Below are 26586 nucleotides of genomic sequence, written 5' to 3' on the forward strand. Positions count from 1 at the left end.
AGAGGGAATTTATGTATTTATTTGTATTGGGTACAGTATAACTTAGGATGCTATTGGACTATTCTGCCAAAGACAGCTATCTTATTTTTTTAGTGTGAAATGAGGGGTGGGTGATGAAAGTTACTGATCGTGTATTCATTACTAAACTTTACAGTCCATTTTTATAAGAGTTTGGAAAGGCAAGGCTTTTACATAAAATCAGAAAGACTGATCACACCTCCATTAATTTGGAGGGAAGTATTTTATTTACATGTGATTGTTTTGACAAAATGCAACAATCAATGCATCTATTTAAAATACTTATTTATCATTACAAAACAGTTTTTATTGAAAAGGAAGATGACACTGAATTTAAAACAGTCTCCTCTGCTCTTCCCAGCATAAAGACAAAAAACCTCATGCCTAGTTTTTCATCTTATCAGTCTTCATTGTCAACTCCAGCTGCAGCCAATCCTGAAGATTCATCCCCCATAAATGTTTGAGTGGTAGATAGCATGTGTGGATATATCGCCAGGATTTAAGAAGGAAAGAAACAACAGGATTAAGAAAAGAGGAAAAGGAACAAATAGCTGTACCAAGAAAGGAAAGGAACTGGATGCAAAAAAGAAGAAAGAAGTGGGATAAATTAAGGGGAAAAGAAGAAAAGACAGAAAAATGCTTTTGGCATTACAAAAAGAGTTAAAATTCACCCAATGGTTCTTCTCATGTAACTGATGTTCAAAGGATCTATGATTTTCAGTAGGATATCTGCATTCATTAGTACCTCCTACCCATTCACATGCAATGTCATAAACAAAGTGTTTATAAAATGTTTATCAGTCTCCCTTCTTGCATGTAATTATTGGGGGGAAAGAGCTCATTTTCTTATTTAGGTACATCTTCATTCTTACATAAATATCTATAAATAATTGCTGAAAATGTTGAGAATGTTTACTTTCCCTAAGTAGACTGATAAATATCATACAATTAATTATAAAGATTATAACTCATTTTAAGTGTTATACTAGACATAGGTATTAGTTATATCTTCAGATAAGTGATGTAGTGATGAACATCATAGGTTTGATCCAAAGCTATTGGATTTTATCTCTGATTTTCCGTCTCCAGGTATAACAAATTGTTTAAGAAGTAGGGTTAAATTTGTGAATGAATATGCCAAGTAGAGGTATTTAAAAGTGTCTTTTCCCAATAGATAGTTGGAAATCTCCTATACTATCGGTTCATGAATCCAGCTATTGTTGCACCTGATGGTTTTGACATCATTGACATGACAGCTGGAGGGCAGATACATTCTGATCAGAGGAGAAATTTAGGTTGTGTAGCCAAAGTCCTTCAACATGCTGCATCAAATAATCTCTTTGAAGGGGAAAATGCTCATCTCTCATCAATGAATAGTTATCTCTCCGAAACATATGAGAAATTCAGGTTTGTACTACAAAGCATGGGTTGAAAGGATCTCTTGTACACATCACTTGATGGTTTTAACTTCCTGCTAAAGAAAATAAAACTTTTCTTAATATTCATTTCTTTTCATTACATTTCATTTTCTTAACATGCAACATTCAGATTCTGCATTCTTAAGACTGAGCCTGCATCAGAATTTTCTCAGGAGTGATTCAGACCTTGCATGAGCACTTCTCTGCTAATCATTGAAGCAGCCCATCTTTTTCTGGCTTTTCCATGAGCCTGAAAATAGATGCAGTTAATTAAACTACTATTGACTCTTTTAAGTTAATGCTAAGGAGAAGATGTAATAGATGCAGTTAATTAGACTACTATTGACTCTTTTAAGTTAATGCTAAGGAGAAGATGTAATTTAAAATCCCTTTTCTCCCTATAGAGTTAGACAACTGTCTTACCTTAGATTTAAGCAATTGGATAGTGATGGCATATATATGTATTCTGAAATTCTATTCTTTTTCCACCTCAGGAATTTTTTTCAAGCAGCATGTGTGGTTCCTGAACCTGAAGAAAAATTCAATATTGATGAATATTCTGATATGGTGACTCTTAGTAAGCCAGTAATATATATATCTATTGAAGAAATTATCAACACACATTCAGTAAGTGCATACAAAAGAAAGTTGTAAGTTTTGGGCACTGTGGAGCTGAAATGTAAAATGTATAATTTAATAATAGAGACCAAATATTTTCTTCCTGTTGGAATTAGATTCCTGTGATAAATCATTTCTGTAGGGTTTTTTAAGTTAGGAAATGTTCAAGAATGTTTAATAAATTTTCAAAAAGAGAAGGTAAATTGTGTTACTTTCCTTTTTCTTAATGTTAACAAAAACAATTAGGGCATATAACAATTGTTGGGAGAAAAGGTAGGAATTCTTAGTAAAAATTGAAAGGTGACACCTGTTTATATTTTTAAATTTTTGTATAATCCATTTGTTAGGAATGTAAGTAACCTAACAACTATTTGGGATGGAAATATATAAACCAGGATAGACATTTTAATACTGTCTCTTTAAGAGCATGCTAAAAATGCAATTGGGTGTGGTTACTCAAACGGCCATAAGATGGAGTCAGAAACCTGGGTTGTTTAGTTTTTAGTCTTAGCCTCAGAAGAGTCTCAGTGAAGTGAGTCTCTGTTTTTCCTTATGTTGGAGTTTTGCCGTTCTTCCTAATTGACTGATATTCCTGGATTTGATGTAAGTCTGTTACTGAACTGTTTTTGACACTGGACTTTGTTATTGGATTATCCTTGGATGAAAACTGACTGATTTTACCTGTGAATGACTTTGGACTTTTTGTTTGAACTTTGCTTTAACGTTTCTGGAAGTAAAAACCTACATTTACTGTACAGTGTATCTGTGTGTGTATTATTCAAACACTACTCTCTATATGTCTCCCTGTATGCGCTCATTCTCCTAACAGGGAATTACCTCAACACCATTTCATAAAGATTGGAAAGGAATTACAGCTGGATAGCAGACTTTTAATCTCTTTTTTTATACTTCTTCAGAATATTAGTTTTAAACAAGACCTGTTACATATGTATAAATACATCTTTAAAGAGAACACAAAGGGTTCCATATATAACCATTATAACCATGCCTTATTTAAATATTACAAGAAAAATATAATGGACAACCCAAATAAGAGAAAAATGGAACTGCAGTGGTGCAATGAACATCTAAAATTTAATTTCAGATCTCCCTTTTCCTCCTCTATAAAATGTTTCTAGTTGTCTTAGTTTTTTCCTGTTTGCAACATAAAAATGTGATATAATTTAATAACTTCCTAAAACCTCCTGAAAAATTAGAATTATTCAGATTTTATCTTCAGAGTTCTGAGTTTAATACCATAAGCAGATAATTTAAGTTTAGGACAACTAGATTTTGTAAAATTATAATATTATGATACTCAGGGTGTATCCATGCTTAAATAACAATTTGAGAAATGTTAAATAATGATGATTATTTAATGGAAGTTATTTATTATCATAGCATTCCTTATTTCTTACACTACAAGAAAATTACTGATTGTAGGCAAGCTAATTAGAGGAAATCAGTTTGGATGGTCATTCTGTTTATAAATTAATGTTTCTCTCAAGGTGGATAATTTGGATTTAGTTGAAGAAACATAGCTGCATCTCTAAAAATTATTTATGGTTGTATATATAGTTCCTCTGATAGTGCTAATACTTGCTGACTGTAGGAAAAGCATGGTTGAAAAATTAATGCAGCATGTTTTTCTAAAAACATTTGGTTGAGATTATTGCTTAAACATTTAAAAAACATAATAACATTTAACTACTTTTTGACCTTTAACTTTTTTTTGTAATATTCCTGAGTTTTAAACCATGTTGATTAGTTTCCTGAAACTGAAATACGTAATATTTTTACACAAATACATTTGGAACCTTGCAGAAATCCAGAGAACATTTGTTTTTTTAGAACAATGATTTTTAAAGACTCTATTGTGAAAAATAAGCAAAAACATTCCCATAATAGCAAGCATGAAATGTTGCAAATCATATTGAATAAAATAATCCTCCACTGGAGAGAGGAAGAGAATAATTTCCCACTTCCTCCTATTTTGTATTTTTTCCAATGGGGCTCCTCAGTTCTGGGGACAATAAAAAATTGCCCTCTCACAGTTTATTGGCACATAGTTTCTTCTGCCAGCAAATGTCATCCAAAATCTATTAAAATTCTCAACTGTGAAATGAGATATTTTGTAGGAGGAATAGATTTGTAATAGAACAGGGGTGTCAAACACAAGGCCTGTGGGCTGGATTTGGCCTGTGATGTGGTCAGATTGGCCCTCTGGACTGTCCTGGAAAATGTAAGGGGTCAGTCTGCCCAATGTGAAGAGGAAACATTGGGCCAGCATGGTGTCAGGTTTCCAAGTGATGAAATCCATTTAAAAAAGAAAAGAACAAAGTCCATCTTCCAAAACAAATTCTTTTATTTAGGAATGCATCAAATTGGTCAGCCTGGTCTACCCAATGCGAAGAGGAAACATTGGGCCAGCAAGGCTTTGACCCGGTCTACCCAGTGTGAAGAGGAAACATGCCAGCAGTTTGGGGAGTGGCATCAAGCTGACCACACCCACCCAGTTGGTCATGCCCAGTGAGTGGCATCAAGCTGGCCATATCCACCCAGTTGACCATACCCACCCAGCCCCCTGACATCAACCACAGCCCTGATGTGGCCCTCAATGAAATTGAGTTTGACACCCCTATAATAGAGAATTGAAAACTATTGAATAGAATCATCTCTTAGAGAATTCTTCAAATCAAACATTTGATGTTAGTTTAATTCACTAATAATTTATGTGATTTTTGTGCCAAATATCTTTAGGATTGTGACAATTCTCTATTAACCAAATCTAATTAATATGAAAGTGAAGAACTGTACTATTAATTTTAAAAATTCTATAATCTTTTCAGATGAAGAACATACTTTTGCATATGCAATAGTAGTTTTGAATAACAAATCGGTGAAATTAATTACACTTCAAAAATTAAGAATCTATTTTAGGACTGTATCTTCTTTCCTATACATAAATTCTTCTTGTTTGATTCCTAAAATGGCATTGAAGAGACATTTCAGAATGGAGTGATTATTTCCTATTCATGTGAAATAATTTCTTCCATATGAATATGACTTTTGCATTTTCCTGTATGAATACATATTGCATTTACTTCTACCGTGTCTCCTGAAATGCTTTTTTATGATCACTTTTGGTTTTGTAACTATTTCCATTTATATTATTATCATTCTGGTTCTGTTATCTGTTTAAATATTTATTAGCATATGGAAACATCAAATTTGTTCCAGTAGTTTTAACAAGTATAATCTCATTTGCAGCTGTTGCTAGAACATCAGGATGCCATTGCTCCAGACCAAAATGATGTCTTAAATGAACTGTTACAAGGGTTGGGGGAAGTTCCAGATGTGGAGACTTTTCTTGGTAAGAAAATACAACAAACACCCCAAAGGGTAACTAAAAGATTGAATATAACCTGTACGTAGATTTAAAACAATATCTGTTAAACGAGAGCGATATTTTGATTTAATGCAAGTTCTCAGGATTTTTCTTTGAAAATGTATTTCCTTCCTTTACAATGGAAGCTGCATAACTACACACATACAAACACACAAGAAAACATCGCATAAGGTTCTGGAAATAATACAGTGACAAGATCTCAATCAGAGAATTACCACATCAAAGTGAACTGAATGCATATATGTCCTTAACAGTGTAACTGAGGTATTGCCCAAGTGAATATATGGCCATGAATAGAGTATGTTTGTTGAAATCAAGTTCAGAATGAAGAAAGAGAAGATTATGAGGTGGTCCACTTTCTACTTAAGGTTTGGTCTGGGAGCCTGGTTAGCAATATAACAAGACATTTCTTCTACATATCTGCAGATACTATCTGCTAGGAAAGAAGCTGATAATAAGATACGCTCTACAGACTTGTTACTCAACGTTCTTATTCCTTAACACTACTTTCATTTTAAGAAGTAAAGATTTGAAAGACACATTTTAACTTCTTCCAGCATTCTCAATATGTATATTTCTTCCTTGCAATACAGTTAAAGTCTCATTGTGATTCAATGTAATCAGTAGGCTCATCTTCCTTTCTATCGGCACATGATTTTAGATTCATTTTTTTAAAAAATCTGGTGTTTTGCCAGTTCAAAAGTATATAAAGTACACATCTGCATATGCATATGTAACTACGAAAATCAAAAGTTAATGCCAGAACTGATTACTAGAAAAAGCACAGGTGCAAGCTTTAAGTGTCTTTGCAGATAATTCCGATTTTTAAATTAATAAAAATGAAAATTACATTTTTTCACAGATCTGCAATAATATCATATCATGTATCAGAACTGTCAGGGAAACTCCAGTATCTTGCATTTTAAAAAAATAGACTGCATTTTTTTAAAAAATTCATAAGCAAAAAGTTAGAAGCATTAACTTTTTTTTCTTTGCAGGAGAAGGAGCTATTGATCCCAATGATCCTAACAAGGAAAATACTTTAAATCAACTTGTTAAAACAGAAATTTCTCTTTCACTGACCAGGAAATATGATTTACGGGAAGGAGAAGAACAAGACATTAAGGGCCTAATGATAAAGTATGTTTTAAAAATATGTGGTCTTGAAAAGCTTTTGTCAATGAACTGCAGTAATTATTAATAATTGCTTTCTTTAACGATTGAAAATCTTTATGCAGACTTTAACTACATGATCAGAAGAAGTGTTAGTAATAAATATGTCTGTATATATATGAAAACATTATTTAAGCCCAATAGGTAGTAGGTTTAATACTGAGTTTTATAATCATTCTTAAAATCACAAATGCACAGCAATACATATTTAGAATTTTCCTTCATTCCTGTCATGTTATTAAGTACAATGTTGAATTTGTATGATGGTACATGGCTGTATCTAAATTAAAATGCTATTGGAAAGTTCATAGAAAGAACACTGAAGTGGTTTCATGATAAGGTTACATGAAAAAGACACTGAGCAGCAGGATATAGATTAGACTTTCAGAAAACCAGAGGAAACATCTGCATTGAATTTGTATAGTTAGAAGTATTTAAAGTACCCTTTTTTTAAAAAAGCACGCAGACATTCTGTGGGAGTATGTTAAAATTAACTTCTACTACTGTTATTTAGTTCTTAGTAGGCCTGCTACTATTTAGTTCTTAGTAGAGAAGGAGTTTCAGGTCGTTTCTATGTGTTGTGATTGATCTGTCTGTCTATGTTCTATCTGTGTGGTGTGCTTTATAGTGTCTGGGAGCATGAATACAGCACCTGTTGCAATTACTTACTGCTCTAATTTTTCTGGGATTTCACAGCTGCCCCTTGAAGCACAATCCTGGGAAAGATACAGTTGCCTTAAGGAATTGCAGACAGGCGCTATGCTGTACCAGATAGATTTTTGTATTCAGAATCTGGAATTCTTCATGGGCCTAATATGTATATGCATACACACTACGTTTTTGTATGATAATCAAGAATATAATCTTGGAATAAAAAAGAGTGAGCTTTCCTTTGTAATCATAGACTATGAGATAATTTTATAATGACATTTGCTGCAAAGGAAATCAGAGGATTCTGCTGTTGTTTTTTTCTTTCTGCACTTTTCTTCTTTGTTGTTTTTGTTCTTTATTAGTTTCTGTTGATTCTGATGCTCTTTGTAAAAATTTTAGTTAAATTTCTTTAAAAAAGAACTTTATTTGACCATTTCACTCCAAAGTTATTTGCCGGATATAACATGTATAAGAGGCAGAATTATACCTTTACTCTTAATCTAAATATTGGGCCTTTCATTGAAACAATAGTCAACTGCATAACAAGTGCAGTTCATAAACATCTAAAGGAAAAAGCAATACAAGTAGTCCTCAGCTACAGTTGAGCCAAACATTTTGTTACTAAACAAGACAGTTATTAAGTGAGTTATACATCAGGGAAGTGTCCAGGCAGTTCCAGGAGTCAGTGTTAATTCGAAGGCTCATACATACATTTCCAGAGAGCATGCTACAGAAATCAGTCAACATAAAGCCACAATTAAACAACAATAGTTTGGCTTATGGTAGTCTGAAAATTCATCAGGGTTGAAAGGGCTTGCCATCGCTTCTAGATTTCATTTTGTAACTTTGCCTGGATAGGTTGCATTCCCTCATGCCTTCAGATAACTATACCTCCTCTTTTGATTATGTATTCACATTTTTTATTAGAGTTAGTGTCTTATATAATAATTCTCTCCAACTAGTCTTATATAATAATTCTCAGGGAGGATCCATACTTATATGGGGAGACTCTATTGATATAGTGAGAATTATTTCTGAATAGATATTTATATATAAAATAATGTAGCAGTCTTTAATAACTATCCATTAATCACAATTTCTCTGACTTAAGAACAAAAAGGCTAATTATGGATGTAATACAAGCTCAGCCTGGGGAGTCACTTGCAAAAATTCTGGAAATACCAGCTTCTGAACTTCAGGTAACCATTTTGTATGAATCTGAACATTTCAATTACTAAATAATATTGTAAAACACAAATAAGCGGATATATTCTTAAAGTAAAGTAGCCATCTCTATTCTGGAGAATAATTGAATAACAAGTACGTTTATGTTTATTCTGCCCTATTTCCAATAACGTAATTAGCACTCTTGAGTCTTTCTTCTTCCTCCGTTTAGAAGCTAGAATAGTATGATTAGTGTAGGATGATTTCCTGAACCCAATAGCTTGTCCTTCCCTAACCTGATGACTTCCAGACACGGTGAACTACAGAACCCAGTCAGCAGAGTTTCAGGCCATGCTGGCTAGAAATCATGGTTAGAATCTCCCTGATCTCTTGGGATGTCACTATTTGTTTCTCTACTGAGAAGTTCTCCTTCAACATGATATATGTAATTGGATAGAAAGATGAAAAACATTCTGAGAATATGTCAGGAGCTTCATCAGAGTATTTATGTTTACATGCTTTTACATATTGCTGTACCTAACCTACAAACATAACTCTAAAAAATAGATGTCAAAATGCTGTAATCATTAAGATTTTGGACGAGGACTGGGAAGATTTTTAATAATGAAAACTTAAGCATGAAAACACATTGAATGACTTATATTCTCTCAAGCCAAATTACCTCCCAGCATAATTATTGTGGGGATAAAATCAAGAGAAGTCCATATGCAAGTTGCTTTCAGCCCTTTGAAGAAATATTTACAGAAGTGTATTGCTGGAGTACTATCCAAATATGAAAATATTTGGAGAAGGAGAAGAAAGTATAAGAATGGTTATAAGATATATAGATAGAGATTTAGAAGCATAGCCAGGCGCACCAACAGGCTGAAGAACAGTTTCTACCCATGGGCTGTCACTTCTGAAAGGAAAATAACTTCATGTCAACATAGTACGATAGACTTGCGAGGCCGGCACGTTGTGCAACAAGGTCACATAGTGTAATAAGATTGGGACTGGGTGAGGGACTTCTGTCCTCACTGTGATTTGTGTTGGCGGAAGGGGTACACAAAGGAAGGCTCAACCAATCTCATTGTACACATGTTGTACTCTGACAATAAAGGTAGTAATAAAAAAGTTATAAAGGAAATGTTGAAGAGATTGGGGAACATAAATAAATTCTTAACCATTACACTGGTTTCCTTACATTATATCTGTCAGGAAATATTTGTGCTGTATTAACAGAACTAAAAATATCTCTTGCCTTAGGATTGTTTTTTAATTCACTTTTAAAAATTGTTATTCCTGGAAAAGAAATCAGTGTAGAGGTAAGAACTGAAAACTAAAGCTAAGGCATTCTGGATTCAAGCCTGCCCTCAGCCACTGGAGCTCATTTTCTGCTGCCACATCACCACAGAGTCTGTCTTTATTGCTGAATCTTCCTTGATGCCTGACCAATGTTCTTGTTAGATGTACTGATTTTGTGTATAGATGAAAAGATAAGAGTATGCAATTCTTAATTCTGATATGAACATGTAAGCTTGCTTACATAAAAGGTGATAATCTTTGTTTGCCTATAAATACAGTCTTACTTATGTGAACTGCTGTTTTTTTAGGAAACTGAACACATAAAAATAATAGAAAAACGTGCAATTTTGGATTCTAAAACACCAGAGAAAATGAAATATAGTCGATCTATTCTTGAAGAAGGGCAGTTACCATTAGAACAAAAGAAAAGAAAAATCCAGAGAAACCTGCGAACATTGGAACAAGCTGGGCTGGTTTCATCTGAAAACAAATATCAAGAAATCATCAATGAAATAGCAAAGGTTTTAGCAATATTATTACATTTTTCCAATTTTCTGCTTTCCATTTTGAATATAATAGGTTGATTTTGAGTAAAATAGCATATTGTAAAGTGAAATATAAGCATTGATGAAATATTCCTAGTAACGTAAGTTAAAGAAATGGGAGGCTTGGATATCTGATTATGATATTTATTCATGAATTTTAAATATATAATTATTATATTTTATTATAAACTTATTTTGACTGCATGTTCATGCTGCAGTGACTCTTAATGAGTTATTCTCTGAACTATACTCCAAAAACAATTGTGGTAATGAATTACGTGGTACAGCTTCAGTATGTTTAATTCAGTTGCCTGAATTGGAAAGATTCATACATAGTGTTCATTTTTAATGTACAAGAATGGTTTTGCAATTACCATGTAGAAATGTATAGTGCCTTCAGCTTCTCAATAATGGCAAAATGTCTCAGTTACTTGCTTCCTAAATACCAATATTGAACTTCAGTGTTAAATACTGGTTATGTCTAGATGAAATTACACATTATGTAGCATCAAAATGAGCATTTTGTTTGAATAAGTTTATTTTTTCATATTGTGTTCCTATTGCTTATAAGCCACTTAAAGTCACTGTGAATGAGCAAGTGGCCATAAAAATTTCCTAAATGAATAAATGAACAAGTGCTTTGCCAATATAGGTACTCCTTGATTAACAACCAGTTGTTTAGTGACGTTTGAAGTTACAGTGGCACTGAAAAAATGATGACCATTTGTGACACTTATGACCATTGCAGCATCCCCATGGTAATGTAATCAAAATTTGGACATTTGGCAACTGGCTTATATCTATGACAGTTGCATTGTCTCAGGGAAATATGATCACTTTTTGTGACCTTCTGACAAGCAAAGTCAATGGGGAAGCTAGATTCACTTAACAACCATGTTGCTAAGTTAACAACTGCAGTGATTTACTTAACTGTGGCCAGAAAGGTTGTTAAATGGAGCAAAACTCATTTAACAACTGCCTTGATAAGCAACAGAAATTTTGGGGTCAGTTGTGGTTGCAAGTTGAGGATTATCTGTAAAAGCATAAATAGCAATTTCCCTTCAGATTCCTATCATTCCTTTCCTAAAATCTTACTCTGTTCTTGTAGCTTTCTACAGTAGGATTTGTTTGCAGATTTTAAAAAATCCAGTAAGGAAATGAATTTTCCTCTTCTGAAATGATTTTTAGGATATCAGAAATCAAAGAAGATACAGGCAACATCGAAAAGCAGAGTTGGTAAAACTTCAGCAGACACTGAATGCACTCAATTCCAAGAAAGCTTTTTATGAAGATCAAATAAATTATTACAATACCTACATTAAAACATGTTTAGATAATTTGACAAGAAAGTGAGTAAAATCTTTTTATATACAAAGAAAATACATTCAATGGCAAATGTTTGCATTGTTTTCATCTGTTACACCTTATTATAAACCAAATCAAAGCTGTTCTACATTAGAAAATAAATTATGGAACTTTTTAAATGTTTAAACAAATCTGAAGGACATTGGCTCTACAGATGCCTCTCAGATGAACCTCTCAACTTAGGTGATGGATGGTTACATATTTTAATACGGAACAGCTTGATGCTGTGAAAAAAATCATTGAAACACTGTGTTATGAATCAAAAAGGTATAGGAGCTTTTTATATTATAATTATATCTCTAAACCTAGAAACAAAACATTTCTCTAGTAACTACATTATGTTATGGAACACACTATTTTGCCCATAATCCTAGGTGGGCAAAATATTATTAATGAATATATTCCGTTCCACAGACTGAAAAAAAATGCCTGCCCCTTACACTCCTGAAGAACATAATTAAGGATCTGTGACAATTCACCGTGGCCAACTTGCCACGGCCAACTCGCTGCAGGACAACTCACCATGGCCATCTTGCCACAGGATAACTGCGGACAAGAGTGACACTTAATAGCAAAGAAATGGTGGAATAGAATCATTAAAGAAAGTATGCAAAAAGAGTTACAGAATGAAATGTGAATGGCAAAAATTAAAATAATTTTAATTTATTTAAATAATTAAATAGAAGTGTTAAATTCTCCCATAGCAAGTTGTCCTGCGGTAAGTTGCCCATGGCAAGTTGGCCTGAGGTTAGTTGGCTGTGGCCAGTTGGCCACGGCAAGTTAGCTATGGTATGTTGTCCACAGCAAGTTGACTGTGTGGCAAGTTGTCCCATTCCCCATAATTAATTATCTGTATTATTGCACAGCCTTTTTTTCCTGAAAGTCCAGAAGCAAGGTCTGTCATTTGAATATCCAATGCCAGTTTGGTTTAGTGCTTAAGGCTTCCAGGCTAGAAGTCAGAAATCTTATGAGTTCAAGTCCCAACTTAGCAAAGACAGCCAGCTGGGTGACTTTGGGCCAGCCATTCTCTTTCAGTCCAACCTACCCCACAGGGTTATTGTAGGGAAAATAGGGAGGAAGAAAAAACATTAGATATACTTGCCACCTTGAATTGTTTATTTAAAAAATAAAGGAAGCGTATAAATTAAATAAATAAATTTCATCCGGGCAGAGAGACATTGGGAAGATTCTACCTCATTAAATGAGGGTGGGGATGAAAATCATCATTTTTTTCTTATTTTCATTTCATTAATTTATTAACACAGGTTCCCCTTTTAACAACTTGTGAGTGCTTTTGCTCCTCAAAAAAAAAAAAAGAATGCCAGTATAGAGGTTGATATTGGCTTGGTAAACTATTTTAAATTTGAATCTAAAAACATTTCTATTTATTTTATATCTGTCTTTATTAGCAAAAGGAAAACATGTTTCTTCTGTGGCTGGCCTAAGTTTATCTGATTCAATTTACAGAAATTCACGAAGATCTATTAAATTAAATGGAAAGCAAGAGGAGAAAAGTGGAAACAAACTGAAGAATATTTCACTGAAATACACAGCAGCAAGACTATATGAAAAGGGAGTTATTCTAGAAATCGATGAACTTCAGCCTAATCAGTAGGTGTTGTACCGCTGATTTATCTATTCAAATGGATTTTTCATTTTAGAATTTAAATGAGTTATTTTTCATAGATGTTTTGGTTTTAACTCCGTAGCATTTTAATGTGAAATATATTTCTACTTACAAATGATTATTTTTCTTCTTCATAGATTTAAGAATGTAATGTTTGAAATTACACCTGGTGAAGAGGTGGGTGACTTTGATATTAAAGCTAAATTCTTAGGTGTGGAGATGGAAAAAGTACAGCTCCATTTTCAGGTAAATTGTGTTTTTAAATCATATGTGTTTTATTAGAGGCTTTTCTAGGCTATATTGTGGGAACAGTAAGAGGAAAATAATTTGCAGCATGCATTCAAGTAGCATCTAAGGACCTATTTTGAAATGGAGTACTTTATAAAGTAGTTTACTCTTATTAAAGGGATCTTCATTTTAAACAGTAAAAAAGCAGAATTCCATCAGTTATGCCCAGATCAGTTCTTTGATTTTTGCCAGGTTTATTATTGATACACTTTGAGATAAAACATACACTGCCACAAATTAGGAGAACTGATTTAGAGCAGTGCTTTTCAACCACAGCAACTTTTAAGATGTGTTGATATCAACAATCAGAATTCCTACCCATCATAGGGAATTGTGACAGTTGATGTCCATACATCTTCAGGTTACCATGGTTGACAAACACTGGATTAGATAATTACTCTGACATAACTATTGTCAATCTGCATAAATCTGTATTCACTTTTCTTACAGTTATATTTGTGCTTTCTTGTAATTCAGGACTATAATCCTTTTTTAAAGTAATCACAATTCAACAATACTTTGCCACTATTTTTGGATCTTACTGGATTTGCATTTTTTGTTGGGTTTGGGTCTCTTTCCCAGTGCAAGAACACTAATCTCCCCCAAAATAAAGGAAAAACAAGGAAGCAACAAACTACCATCTATTATAACAAAAGCAAATAGTGATTTACTCATCAAACTGCTTGCCTTCAGGATAAATTTTATATAAAAGTGCATGATAATTGCTGGCTAGTATCTCAACTTCTAGAATCTAGAGGGTAACATCAAGTTGTCTAAATAGAATGTAATGTTTCCTTTTGGACCGTTTTCTGCTTGCCTTAATTGTATCAATGATATAATTAATTTTTGAGGCTTCTTGATTTTGATTTTCAAGATTGATTTTCAAGATGCTAGGGAGGGCTGTTTTCACAGTTTGCTTGTCTTCATGTTTTTTATAAGTATTGCTAATTCTGATTTCAATTTGAAAATGCTTTCACTTTTCTTCATTGCTTCAGGACTTGCTTCAAATGCAGTATGAAGGTGTTTCCGTAATGAAAGTGTTTGAGAAAGCTAAAGTGAATGTAAACCTCCTGATTTTTCTGCTGAACAAGAAATTCTATGGAAAATGATTCACTACATTTTGTTTCAATCAAGTCCCAGTTCTGGCTGTAGCTGAAATATTTAAATCCATTATACAACAGATCTTTCTTCAAGGCAGCCCAGAAGAAATTACTTGTGTGCCTTTTCATCGTTTGATAATATAATAATAAAGTAAGAAACTACGAATCATCTTAAAACACTTCCTGATTTCTGTGGTGTTGGTACTCAATTAAAAAAGATAAGATCAAGTGACATCCAAACACTGTATGTCTGATTTTAAATATATGGACATTTGAATAGCATATATAGAAATCTTACCTCAGTAAAATTATATACTTGTAAATCAGTATCAAATACAGTTTTCCTTATTATTCATAGGAAAAATAATTTCTAATATGAGTCTCTAAAGAATAGCTTTGGCAAATATTTCTTAAGTGCTATTTTTCCAGAAGCCTGTCAATTGTAAAGTGAATTATTGTACAATTCAAAGTTTTATAAAGTAATAATAAATTTAACATTTACTGTATAAAATATATATTTTGCAATTCATTCCTATTAAAAATGCACTACTGCCTCAATAAAATCTATACACAGCCTTTTAATTTAAGTGTAAAGAAGTAATTGGAATAGTGATCTGTTTTTCGCAGTGTATTTGAGGTATTTTAAATAAATTGTGCCTGTCTTTTTTGTAAGAAAACAAAAATTTCACAAATAAAATGCAATAAATCATAATCTAGTTAATTTTTAATTTTCTTTCAATAAGTGTAGTTTTTTTATATTTGGGAGGACTCTAACTACCAGTATGAACTGCTGTGCCTGCTTATGCAAGTAAACCAAAGAGTTTCTCACTCCATTTCCAACAATGGACTATTCCTTTTAAATTTTGCAGTGGCTTTGATAGAACAAGGTTGACTACAAGATCAAGGCACTAACCCAAATTTTCTGTAACTATAACTTTATTGATTTTTTTTAAAGATTCCAAGTTAAAAGGTAAACAGTGATAGAAAATTAGAAAAAGAAAAAGACTTAAAAAATAATAAAAGTAAATGTGCTGAAAAGAAAAAGAAAATAGAAAAAATGAGTTCCAACTTTCTTTGATTCAGATATAGATATAATGATATATAGATAAGATTTAGATATATAGAACCTCATACTTCTCCTGCCTTTTGTGATTATCTGAGGACTATCTGTATGACTATTTGATAGTGTTATTTTGGATTCAGTAAAGGAAAACCTTAGAGTGCATTAACTCAGTTTCTGAGAATAAAGAGAAACCATAAGCCATTTGTAGGTTTTCAGAGATATCAAGTTGACTACTGGGAAAGCAAAGAGTTTGATTACTCATTACCCTAAATTTTAAAAATGATTTTCCATTCAGTATTAATAGTCCATGGAAATGTTGGCAAAACTATAGCAAATCCGTTGAAATGTTGCTGGAATTTAGGAATGAAAGAGCCAAGATTACATTTTAATTATTTATACTAATATTATTTTATTTATAAATAATAAAATTTATATTTGTTTAGCTGTCCATCTCCCATGAAAGTGACTGGGTGGTGTAGAACACTAAATTAAAAAAGATTAAATACTTTAAGAACAATTACAATTTAAAAAAATAATTATATATAAGCACACAAAGGAGAGGATAATATTATTATTATTAAGGGAATTAATATTATTAAGGGAACCATTGCAAAATCTCCCCAGTTCCCTGGAAAGGGGGACGCCAACACACAGCCAGATTTTGAGGGACTTGTATAAGGTTGAGAGATGGAGCTAATCTCTCCCAGGGACAGAAAATTCCCCAATCTGGGCATTGTAGCATTTTAAATATACTGTATTTGGATTCAATATGAAAATTTACATGGAATATATGACCAAGTACAATTATTTAATATGTTTCATCAATAGATATACTAAGTTACAGAAGGCAACTTGTGGTACCAGTCTTAAATCTCTGCCTGTGTTAGCTTAAACAGAGATTCTGTTCAGTGTTGCAATTGGCCTAATAGATGTCTAGACCAATTGTAAGAGGAAGTCCACTGAACATTAACATAAACATTACACATAAACAATATTTTTTGCTTCACACAGTTGTTGGATTTTGTCCTTCAGTGTTATTAACATGTGAGATGACTCATGGATAGCACTTAGGGGGTAACAGAAGTAATGGTAGCTTTCCTATTCCCAACCCCCTCCCAAACATTAGCAGGTTTATTTATTTCAATTTATTTTCCTGTTGGCAACAGGCAAGGCCCTTTTCCATTATGTCAAACTTTTTAAGATGCAAGTATCATCCTGCCAAAAATCTGGTTAAAAAATAAATAAATAGCACATTATGCCTTCATTGTTTTGCATTGCCAAAAGAAGTAATGCTCTCTCCTCCCACTCAACACTCTCCTTCAGAGGGAACACACTCGGGGCGAAGGCGAGGGCAGAGGAGTAGCATGTCTCCAGCCTCCCTCTCGGTTTGGGGCGGGGGTTGTAAGAAGACTTCCCTCGGCCTCACAAGGCGACGCGCTGCCTTTCCTTCCCCCACAAGGCTGAAGGAGCCTAGCTGAGCGCGGCTGTTCCGTCGGTCCTCGCCGGCTAAGGCGACCATGGGGCAGCCACTCGTCCTGGTCGCCCTGGGCTGGATCGCGGTGCTGGCGCTTCCCTTGCACGGCTTCTCCTCGTCCCGAAATGGTAAGGCCGACGCGGGGGTGTTTCTGCTCGGGATTTAGGGTGGTCGCGGCTGGGGGCAGTTCAGCCATCTTTTCGAGAGCACGAACGGGGACCCTGAGCCGAGTCTCCTTGCCGGCCTCCCCAAGGAGCAATTCTGGATGTCTGGCAATAAATACCCCCCCTTCCCTTGAAATGAACGCCCTTTGGTATGAAAACGCCTCGGGATCGATAAAAGGCGAAGTCGCCCTGGCTTGTGCCTCATCTGGTGCTTTGAACTTTGCCTGGCAAGCAAAAAGTTGGATTTTCTACTCCCGGAACCGCCTTCGCTCGACTTAAACTCTGAAGCACTTGTTATGTAGTTGACTGGTTTAGAAATACCATTGACATTTCGATTTGGTGTTGTTTTTTTTAATCTACCCCACTGCGGCTTCTTTCGACAGAAACGTGAAGTCTGTTGTGGCTTCCTCTCACTTCTTTTGAATTGTCTTTACTGTGGCTGCTCCTCACGTCTTCTTCAGCTCGATTTTCCCCAGCAGCCTTTCCTTCCCAGCACTTCCTGGATGCGTTGGACTACAACTCCCATTTTCTGTGGGCAGTACAAACCTTTGGCCGAGAAGGGAGTTTACAATCCAATTAATTTGCAGAATAAGGGATTAGTTAGAGTAAGTTGCTTGAGAGAGTAATTCTGGATGGATCTCCTGCAAAGCAAAGTATTTTATCAAATTTGATCCTTGCAATGAATAAGTGTGACTTCAGTTCTATAGGTCTATAAAATCAGTTTTGGTGTATTCTCCCTTTGTGGAGGTCAACAAAAGGAAGTTAGCCTAAATATAAACTGGAATTAACAAAGAGTGATAATAATAATTAACTTAATTTAAATAAGAGTTAGACATATTGTTTGAGTATGGTTATTAATAACTAATAATCATGGAAATTTATTGCTTCAGTTGTCAAAGTCAACTGTATTCCTAGTATTGGGGATATGACTAAGGGAATGATGACACTGTTATACATGTTTAGTAAGCTTGAAACAGGCGTGTGGTTTATTTATTTATAATATTTACAAATTGTCTCAGTTGTTATTTAGGCAACATATTCTCCCCCAGAAACACCAAACCCAAAAACTTACTTAATCATCAAACAGTAATTTATGGTCACCCACAACCATCCAGGTTTAAAAGCACATCAGAATGGGGTGGTTTTCATAGGCTTACAAAATGCAAAAGTTGGGCAATTCAGCCTTCAGAGGAATTATATTCCAAAGCCTGAGGATTACTATTGAAAAGGAAACTGGAGCATATCCCATAAACTCTGGTGATATGGCATTCAGGAGACTTGCTCTAGTAGATGTTCAAGTCAGATAGACAGAATCATCAATTTGATTCATTACCAACAGTAGATATTGAGCAAAAGCTAGATTGAATATTTGATACAATCTAACATGACTTATATTTTGAGTTTTGTGTCAAAGCAACTGAATTATCAAAGAGTGGTGAAATATTGCGGAATTTTCAGTTTTCTTGAAAACTGGGAGATAAGCAAACAGAAAGCAAACTAGTATGTGTTGTGAAAGAAAAGCCACTTTTAAATATTAGCTTAATTAGTTTTTTTAGCAGAAAAAGGTATTATTTAGCTTAACTAGTATTTTTTAGGTTTTGTATTAAATCAGATGATTTATTTAACAAAATAATTTTTGGTATTTCTGCTGCCAAGAGTTTGTTATAGCATAAACTGCTATAACAGTTTATAAACTAAATCATTTGAAACCAGGATTTAAAGAAGACGAATAACTCCCTCCTCTACTCAGTCAGTTGACTTCAGTGGACTGGAAAATTTATTGTATAAGAGAGACTAAAAGAATGGGATATATTTAATCTCCAGGGAGAAAAAAGACTGAACAATGTCAATAGAAGATCAAGATCTGTACTCCTTAATGTCAAATTGTAGGGCATAGAATAACAATCTTAGGCAGATACCAGTTAAGCAAACTTCATAACTCTTCTTCGTCAGTTTCTTTATATAAACAAAAGTTCCTGTGCCATGCCGCTAAGAATTTAGTTATCTCTATTTCTGAATAGAAAAAAAGACTAGAAAATGTTTTCAATCATAACAAATAACCTCCCCTCAAAAGCAATAAAAATTAACAAAAATCAAGCAGCAATGACATTACATTAAAAGAATAAAATCAATATGTATTTATGCTGACAAAAGAATGCATTGGAATTATAAAAAGGTAAGCATACCTACCATCTAAACTTACTAATAAGATTTACAATAAAACAACCTGTTTACCATTCTTAGCCTCTTACTCATCACTTCCACTAGTAAATCTGGTTTATTGAACAAATAAATTTCAAAACTTTCTTAAACTATTATTGAGTTTATAGTTGCCCATTTTACCCATTTGCCTTCAAGAATATATAGCAGTATGTAAAAAGATAGGAAACTGTAACTGAAGATCCAGATTTTGAAATGCGCACAAACAAGATGGAGCTACAAGATGCAAAGCGGGTGGAAAAAAACAACACCACTTCTATCCTATTGTATAAATAGGATAATACCCAAAAGGCAGTGGGACAAGTATGGGAATAACTTTCGTTCCCTGTAATTGTGATTTTTAATAATTGTGTTGTATTTTTAAAAAATATAGAATCAGAATGTAGATGACATCTTTGTCATAACAAAAAAGGAACAATTAGAGAACACAAGTAAAGCAATCAACATCTTCAAAGGAATAACACTTACAAAAGAAGAAAATAACACACTTCCCATGCAGGATATCAGCAGCAGTGGATGAAATGATGGCAAACTTGGAACCCCTCTCACATTGTGTTTTCGAATATCAAAATAACGACACAACTTCCCATGAGGAGCAATATAAGAACTTTATTCCAGGGGTCGCCAACCTTTTGGATCTCAGGGACCACCAAACTCATAATTTTAAAACCCGGGGACCACTAATATGAATTTTGACTTGACTGGCTTGCTGACATTTTCCGAGGGTGTCAGGTGAGGCTCCATTCAAAATCCAAGAAAGAAAACCTTAGACTCCATAGTTTTAGAGAAAAGGACTTTTACTGAAAATTGATATGGTAGCATCAGAAGAATACAAGGTCTGAAGCAATAGGCGTGAAAATTGCATATAGAAACTTACAACTCCCAACAGTTCAAAATTGGCCATCCAATCTGAGATGTGTATAATGTCATGTGGGGCATCTTCAGGTGGTGTTTCAGACATCTGGTATGCCAAGACGGTTGACCTTGGCATAGACAGATAAGAGGCTACATCTGCGCAGTAAGTAAGTAAGCATAATCAAGCAGCATCCCAAACTTTACATTTCATCAACTCAAACCTCCAGCACTTTTCCCCCTACATAGTCCAATTATTCTTCCCTCCCCCTGTTTCTATGGCAGTCGGAAAGATAAGCAAAAGAAGGATTCTTGGAGGCTGACACAGGGTCTCTGCAGAAAGCAGCAGAGACCCTGGAAAAATCCCCCCAAAAAGTCTGCAGGAAAATTCCCCACCCCGTTTTCCTACCGATCGATCATTCTTTATTTGGGATTGCAGGATACCATCTCCAGCTCTGTTCTCAGGAAGGGAGAGAGAGAGAGACTTTTGGCTTCATGCAAGGAAAGCAGCAGAAGCAGCAGAAGTCTTTCTTTCTCTCCCCCAAACTCTGCCAGAAATGAGTCTTTGTGAGTTTTGTTGTGCCAGCACATTCTCTTGGAGCAGGATGCCTTGCAGAGTCCCAAAGACTCATTTCTGACAGAGTTTGGGGGAAAGAAAGAAAGACATTTGCTGCTTTCCTTGAATGCAGCCAAAAGCAGAAAAAAGAAGCAGCCCAGTGGCCAGGCCAGGCATGCGGGGCGAATGGGGCAATTTCCCCTCTCCACCCTTTTCCCACTCCCCTCACTACCTTGTGTTGTTCGCAACGCAAGCAACGCAGCCTTGTGTTCCCGCACAATCTGGATTAATTGCTTTGGGGGTGATATTTCTCTGTGGATCACCAACATTTTCTCACAGACCACCAATGGTCCCTGGCCCACTGGTTGGCGACCACTGCTTTATTCAGAGAAACATAAACACACTTTAGCAAGTCAGTATGCCAGAAAGAAGAAACAGACCACCTATACAACATCTTCCACAAAATGGATACCCATGCAACTTTATCAAAAAGTGCAAACAACCCACTACAACACAACTCACTACAGCACATCCAGTTTAACATTCCCATGTATCAAAAACTTCTCAGAAACATTATTTTCTTGGTCTTATACTGTTTCAAGCAATATGAATCTAAGCAGCATATAACCATTATAACAATGACTGTTACAACTACACAGCATCGCTATAGCACACAAACCATCTAATGTTCTCCAAACCATCTTAAAGAAACCAATAAGACTTAGTGGTCCAAGAAAAAGAAAAAAATGGCTCATCCATAGTATATAGTTCAAGGACTGCAGCAGCCATTATGTAGGACAGGCAGGCAGAAGACTAGCAGAGTGCATGCAAGACAACTAAGAATACGTAGCAGTCAAAAGACTTGACAAAAACTCCAAAACAAACTCCAAAACAAAGAGACAGACCACAGTTTCAAATGGGGAACTATTAGCATATTAGACCAAGGCAAATCCAAAAATGTTCCTGGAAGCGTGACATTTAGACAAATAAGCCAGTAGATATATAGAGATAAATCACATTTACATGCTAAAAAAAATCTAGCACACAACAAAAAGACCCCGTACAACCCCTCCAGCAGCCCACTTTCACATAAGCAAGTATCAGGGTTAATGCCAACTGACCAAAATACAGTCCAACTCTTGAATCCAGAAGTACAATGCTTGGAGTCTGACAAGGATTCATGCATCAATGCCACTTTTTAAGACCAAACTTGCTTTTTGTGGCTGTTTAGTAGTTTGATATGTGCTGGGTTAATAAACATGCAGACTTAAGGATGGGATTATTATTTTTTGTGTATTTTTTCATGGTCTTCTATAGCAATATGAATCTAAGCAGCATGCAATATACCTTTATGACAATGATAATCAGCATACAACAACAATATAATATTATAAATAGCATTCCAACGGCATAAAAACTACCTCAATCCAATCATCTTCATAATGATTTTTAGGTACTTGTATATTTCTAGATTAGTTATTGTACAGTTGATACTCTAAATTTTATTTCATAAACAATGCCTTGCTAAGGCCACATTTGGAATACTGCATCCAGTTTTGGTCACCCTGATGTAAAAATACGTTGAGACTCTAAAAAAGAGTTGCAGAGAAGAGCAACAAAGATTATTAGGAGTCTGGAGGCTAAAACATATAAAGAATGGTTTCTGGAATTGCATGTGTCTAGTTTAATGAAAAGAAAAACAAGGGATGACATGTTCAGATATCTCAGGGGTTGCCACAAAGAAGAGGGGAGTCAACCTATTCTCCAAAGCACCAGAGGGCAGGACAAGAAGCAATGGGTGGAAAACTAATCAAAGAGAAAAGCAACATAAAACTAAGAAGAAATTTTCTGACAATTAGAACAGTTAATCAGTGGAACAACTTGCCTTCAGATGTTGTCTGAAATGGTATAGGGTTTCTTATCTAAGCAAGGGGTTGGACTAGAAGACCTCCAAGGTCCCTTCCAACTCTGTTATTCTATTCTATTCTAAAGTACTTCCTTTCTGAAATCTTATTATGTTACATAATAATATTTCTACCAAAAATGATAGAAGACTTTTCCCTTTTTCTTTTACACTTACTCAAAGTGACTGCAATTAGTAACAAAAGACCTCAAGTCAGTTTTTTTAAAAAGTGAAAAAACAATTGGTGTTTTGTGCGGTTTGCTTTTTTTAGATCACATATCCCTTACTAGATGCATACATTTATGATAAAATCTGACAACAATTCTCCTCTTCTAGAAGTAAGAGAATAATGGATCTGAAGGAGATAATGACCGTCAGCAACAAGGTGGTGGGGGATTTCTTTGTGAATGCTGTTTACGCAGCATCAAATTCCACTCAGTCAGCCAATTCATTTCATAGTAAAGGTTCCACCCGAGACATCCAATCTAAATTTGCTATTGAGACACTGGCAGCCTATGTGGAGCCTTGGGGTGGGTTCCCATAGATGGAAAATCTCATCATGACTTCTGGGATTTCTCACTTCCCTATAAAAGTAATTTTGATTAACAGTTTCCTTCTGTTTTAAATTAAATTAAATAATCTTGATAGCTTTGTCCTGATAGTTTTCATCTTCTCCCCCTCCACAGTAGCAACTGTTTAGCAAAAGATTCCATGGATGAAGGGTAGGACATTATTGACACTAGGGATAGTCCTTGGTCTATCAGAGGATAGTTATTGTAGGGAGAAATGGGAGGAGGGATTGCTATTCATTGCCTTGAGCTCATAAATGAGAGGAAAGATAGAAATCTAATCAATCACCATCTGTAATAATTCCTTGAAAGACCTCATACTGGCTTACAAGAGGACTGCCATACAAATGGAAATAATAAATAGGATTTCTTTCTATTTAAATTGAAATTTTTATTTAAATAATCTGATATATTAGCTAATTATCTTCCCCACTGTCCGATTCTGCTGCCATCTCCGCAGGCTGCTGGTGAACCACAACACTATTCAGCTACAATACAAATATATGACTATCACACATATATAAACTAAAAGTGTAAAAAAGTAGAAATTACAGTACTGTAATGATATGCTGGAAATATTTTGCAGCATGTTTTACAATGACACTAAGCTGATCGTTTACGACATGAGAACTGAAAAACATAATGCTAGCAAAATTAAATATTGTTTTCAACTCTAAAAGATTAATATATAATTACCTAATACCATAATATTTTTTTTCTTTTTAGGATCTTCTTTCATGAATGACAGTTGGGCAAGACCAAGATCCTTTCCCATTAAAGTACAGGAAGAATATGAACCAATTCCACTTTTTGATAACGATGCTGAAAACGATTTGGAAATTGGATCAGGATTTAGCAGTCAAAGCAGAATACGAAGTCTTCCAAAATATGGTCTAGTGGAAGATGTGGAACGCCTTCTATTTAGTGGATGGCTGACCTATTTTGTTCCAGGAGTCTATACTCTAGTTGCGTCCTTGAGTCTTCCTCTGAACATCACAGCAATTTTTCTGTTTTTGCTAAAAATAAAGGTGAAGAAGCCAGCTATAATGTACATGCTCAATTTGGCTTTTGCAGACGTACTTTTTGCGAGTGTGCTTCCTTTTAGGATTGTCTATTCTTTTTCTGGAAATCATTGGCCTTTTGGGCCTGCAATGTGCAAGTTCGTCACTGCAACATTTTACTGCAACATGTACTGCTCCATTCTGCTGATGACAGTGATCAGCATCGATCGTTTCTTGGCTGTAGTGTATCCAATGCAATCTCTGTCCTGGCGCACTTTAAGGCGTGCCTCTGTGGTTTGTGTTGCCATCTGGCTCGTATCTATTGCTGGAGTGGTTCCTTTGCTTATCACTGAGCAAACTACGAACATACTTCCTCTAAACATAACAACTTGTCATGATGTACTGAAAGAAACTGACCTCCAAGCGTATTACCGTATTTTTTTCACTATTCTCTTTTCTTTTTTCTTTTTTGTGCCATTAATTGTTTGTACCATTTGCTATGTCTGTATCATCTGGTGCCTTAGCTCTTCAAACATCGCTGTAAAATCGGGTAAAAGGACACGAGCTTTATTGTTGTCTGTGGCTGTTTTATTCATTTTTATTGTATGTTTTGGCCCAACAAATCTTCTCTTGCTAGTTCATTATGTACATTTTTCTTACAGCAATTACACAGGTAATATATATTTTGCTTATCTTCTCTGTGTCTGCATTAGCAGTGTAAGTTGTTGTATTGACCCTTTGATCTATTATTACGCCTCCTCTGAATGTCAGCGTCAGTTGAGCAATTTATTATGTTGCAGAAAGGACTCTGAACTCCGCAGCCTTACCTCTGATAATCCCCTAGGCAGCAGAACAAGCCAAAGGGTTACTGGCACCAGTACCATTGATAACAGTCTCTATCGAAAACTACTAGCATAGAAACATTTTTGGGTGTTTCTGGTATATGTGCCTTCATTTTATAAAATACTGCTGTGAGGACATGAACACCCTTTATCAGACTGTTTTATTGACACAAAATCTGTCACTATAAGAATTGCGGTAAATGGAGGAAACTTTGGGAGACCATAAGCAGTATGTCTGTACATACATACATCTTTATTTAAGGCAAAAATGTGAGCCAGAACGATCCAGGCAGTTTCTCATCAAGTATGGTTTTTTTCCCACCACATCAGAACTATATTATATTGAGCATCAGAAACAATTTGGGAGGCATACAGATTAATGAAAAAAAAGTGCACCAATGGGAGCCATGGAACAATTCTTTCTTCGTGATTTCACAAAATTTCAAAAAGGCCAAGCCACTGTTTGCATAGCCCTCTTAATTTATGGGCATAGTGCTTTCCAGGGTTCTAAGTTAAATGCTGAGAACTCATATGCATAGATTTTAGGACACAATAAAGTCAACGTCAATAAACCTTGGATCTATGATTGAGTACATTAAGTACTATTATCCTACATTATTTTTATATGAATGCATATGCATATATGTGTGTATGTAAAATATGCAAACCTATTACTTTGTAATTTTTTCCTCTATTAAAGCTGTACAAATGTGCATGGACTGAGCTATTTTGTATTTTATTTTTGAAAATTGAATTACACTCAGTTAATAAATGTGCAAATGGTCTTTGTGTTTGTGATTTCCTATTAATTTGTAATTCAGAAACTAGCTCCCACAACAGTATTGAAAATATGCCACAAGTTAAATTCAAAAAAGATCATTCATTCATTCTTCCCATAAATGTACATTCAGGTAATGCTGCTGCTTTTCCAAAGGCCAAACCATATCCTAAAGTTTCCTAATACAGGAAGTATTCTATTCGCAATCATTCATTTAGTGATCGTTGAAAGTTATGATGACACGGAAAAAAGTGACTTATGACTGTTCTTCACACTTAGGACCTTTGCAGCATTCCCCCAGTTACGTGATCAAAATTCAGATGCTTGACAACTGATTCATATTTATGATTGTTGTGTTATCCCAGGTTCATGTGATCACTTTTTGTGACCTTCTGACAAGCAAAGTCAATGGGGAAGCCGGATTCACTTAACCATGTTAGTACTAAACAACCAGTGCTTCACTTAACAACTGTGGCAAGAAAG

General features: G+C 34.8%; 2 protein-coding genes across 3 annotated transcripts in view; both read left to right on the forward strand.

The window, feature by feature from the left end:
• Positions 1 to 15393, forward strand: part of IQGAP2 (IQ motif containing GTPase activating protein 2) — a 137183-nt gene extending 121790 nt beyond the window's left edge. For both annotated transcript variants that reach the window (XM_026717844.2, XM_026717854.2), the window contains 10 exons: positions 1193 to 1425; positions 1931 to 2063; positions 5325 to 5427; positions 6462 to 6603; positions 8399 to 8486; positions 10065 to 10277; positions 11490 to 11650; positions 13134 to 13277; positions 13431 to 13539; positions 14577 to 15393. In XM_026717844.2, the coding sequence (XP_026573629.1) occupies positions 1193 to 1425; positions 1931 to 2063; positions 5325 to 5427; positions 6462 to 6603; positions 8399 to 8486; positions 10065 to 10277; positions 11490 to 11650; positions 13134 to 13277; positions 13431 to 13539; positions 14577 to 14690 (1440 nt within the window). In that variant the 3' untranslated portion in view covers positions 14691 to 15393. The remainder of the gene's footprint in view (positions 1 to 1192; positions 1426 to 1930; positions 2064 to 5324; positions 5428 to 6461; positions 6604 to 8398; positions 8487 to 10064; positions 10278 to 11489; positions 11651 to 13133; positions 13278 to 13430; positions 13540 to 14576) is intronic.
• Positions 15394 to 17045: 1652 nt separating this feature from the next.
• On the forward strand, positions 17046 to 26110 carry LOC113447572 (proteinase-activated receptor 1-like). The gene is made up of 2 exons (XM_026717833.2): positions 17046 to 17346; positions 24209 to 26110. Exons 1-2 carry the CDS (start codon positions 17262 to 17264, stop codon positions 25399 to 25401), a joined length of 1278 nt encoding a protein of 425 aa, XP_026573618.2. The 5' UTR covers positions 17046 to 17261; the 3' UTR covers positions 25402 to 26110.
• The last annotated feature ends 476 nt before the right edge of the window (positions 26111 to 26586 follow it).

This window comes from Pseudonaja textilis, chromosome 2 (genome assembly GCF_049901715.1).
Source record: "Pseudonaja textilis isolate UNSWEBS1 chromosome 2, rPseTex1.2, whole genome shotgun sequence".
NCBI classification, from domain to species: Eukaryota; Metazoa; Chordata; class Lepidosauria; order Squamata; family Elapidae; genus Pseudonaja; species Pseudonaja textilis.

Coding starts and splice junctions, on each gene's coding strand:
- LOC113447572 (XM_026717833.2), top strand. CDS start 17,262: ATGGGGCAGCCACTCGTCCTGGTCGCCCTGGGCTGGATCGCGGTGCTG. Junction 17,347..24,208: donor CTTCTCCTCGTCCCGAAATG/GTAAGGCCGACG, acceptor TTTTCTTTTTAG/GATCTTCTTTCATGAATGAC.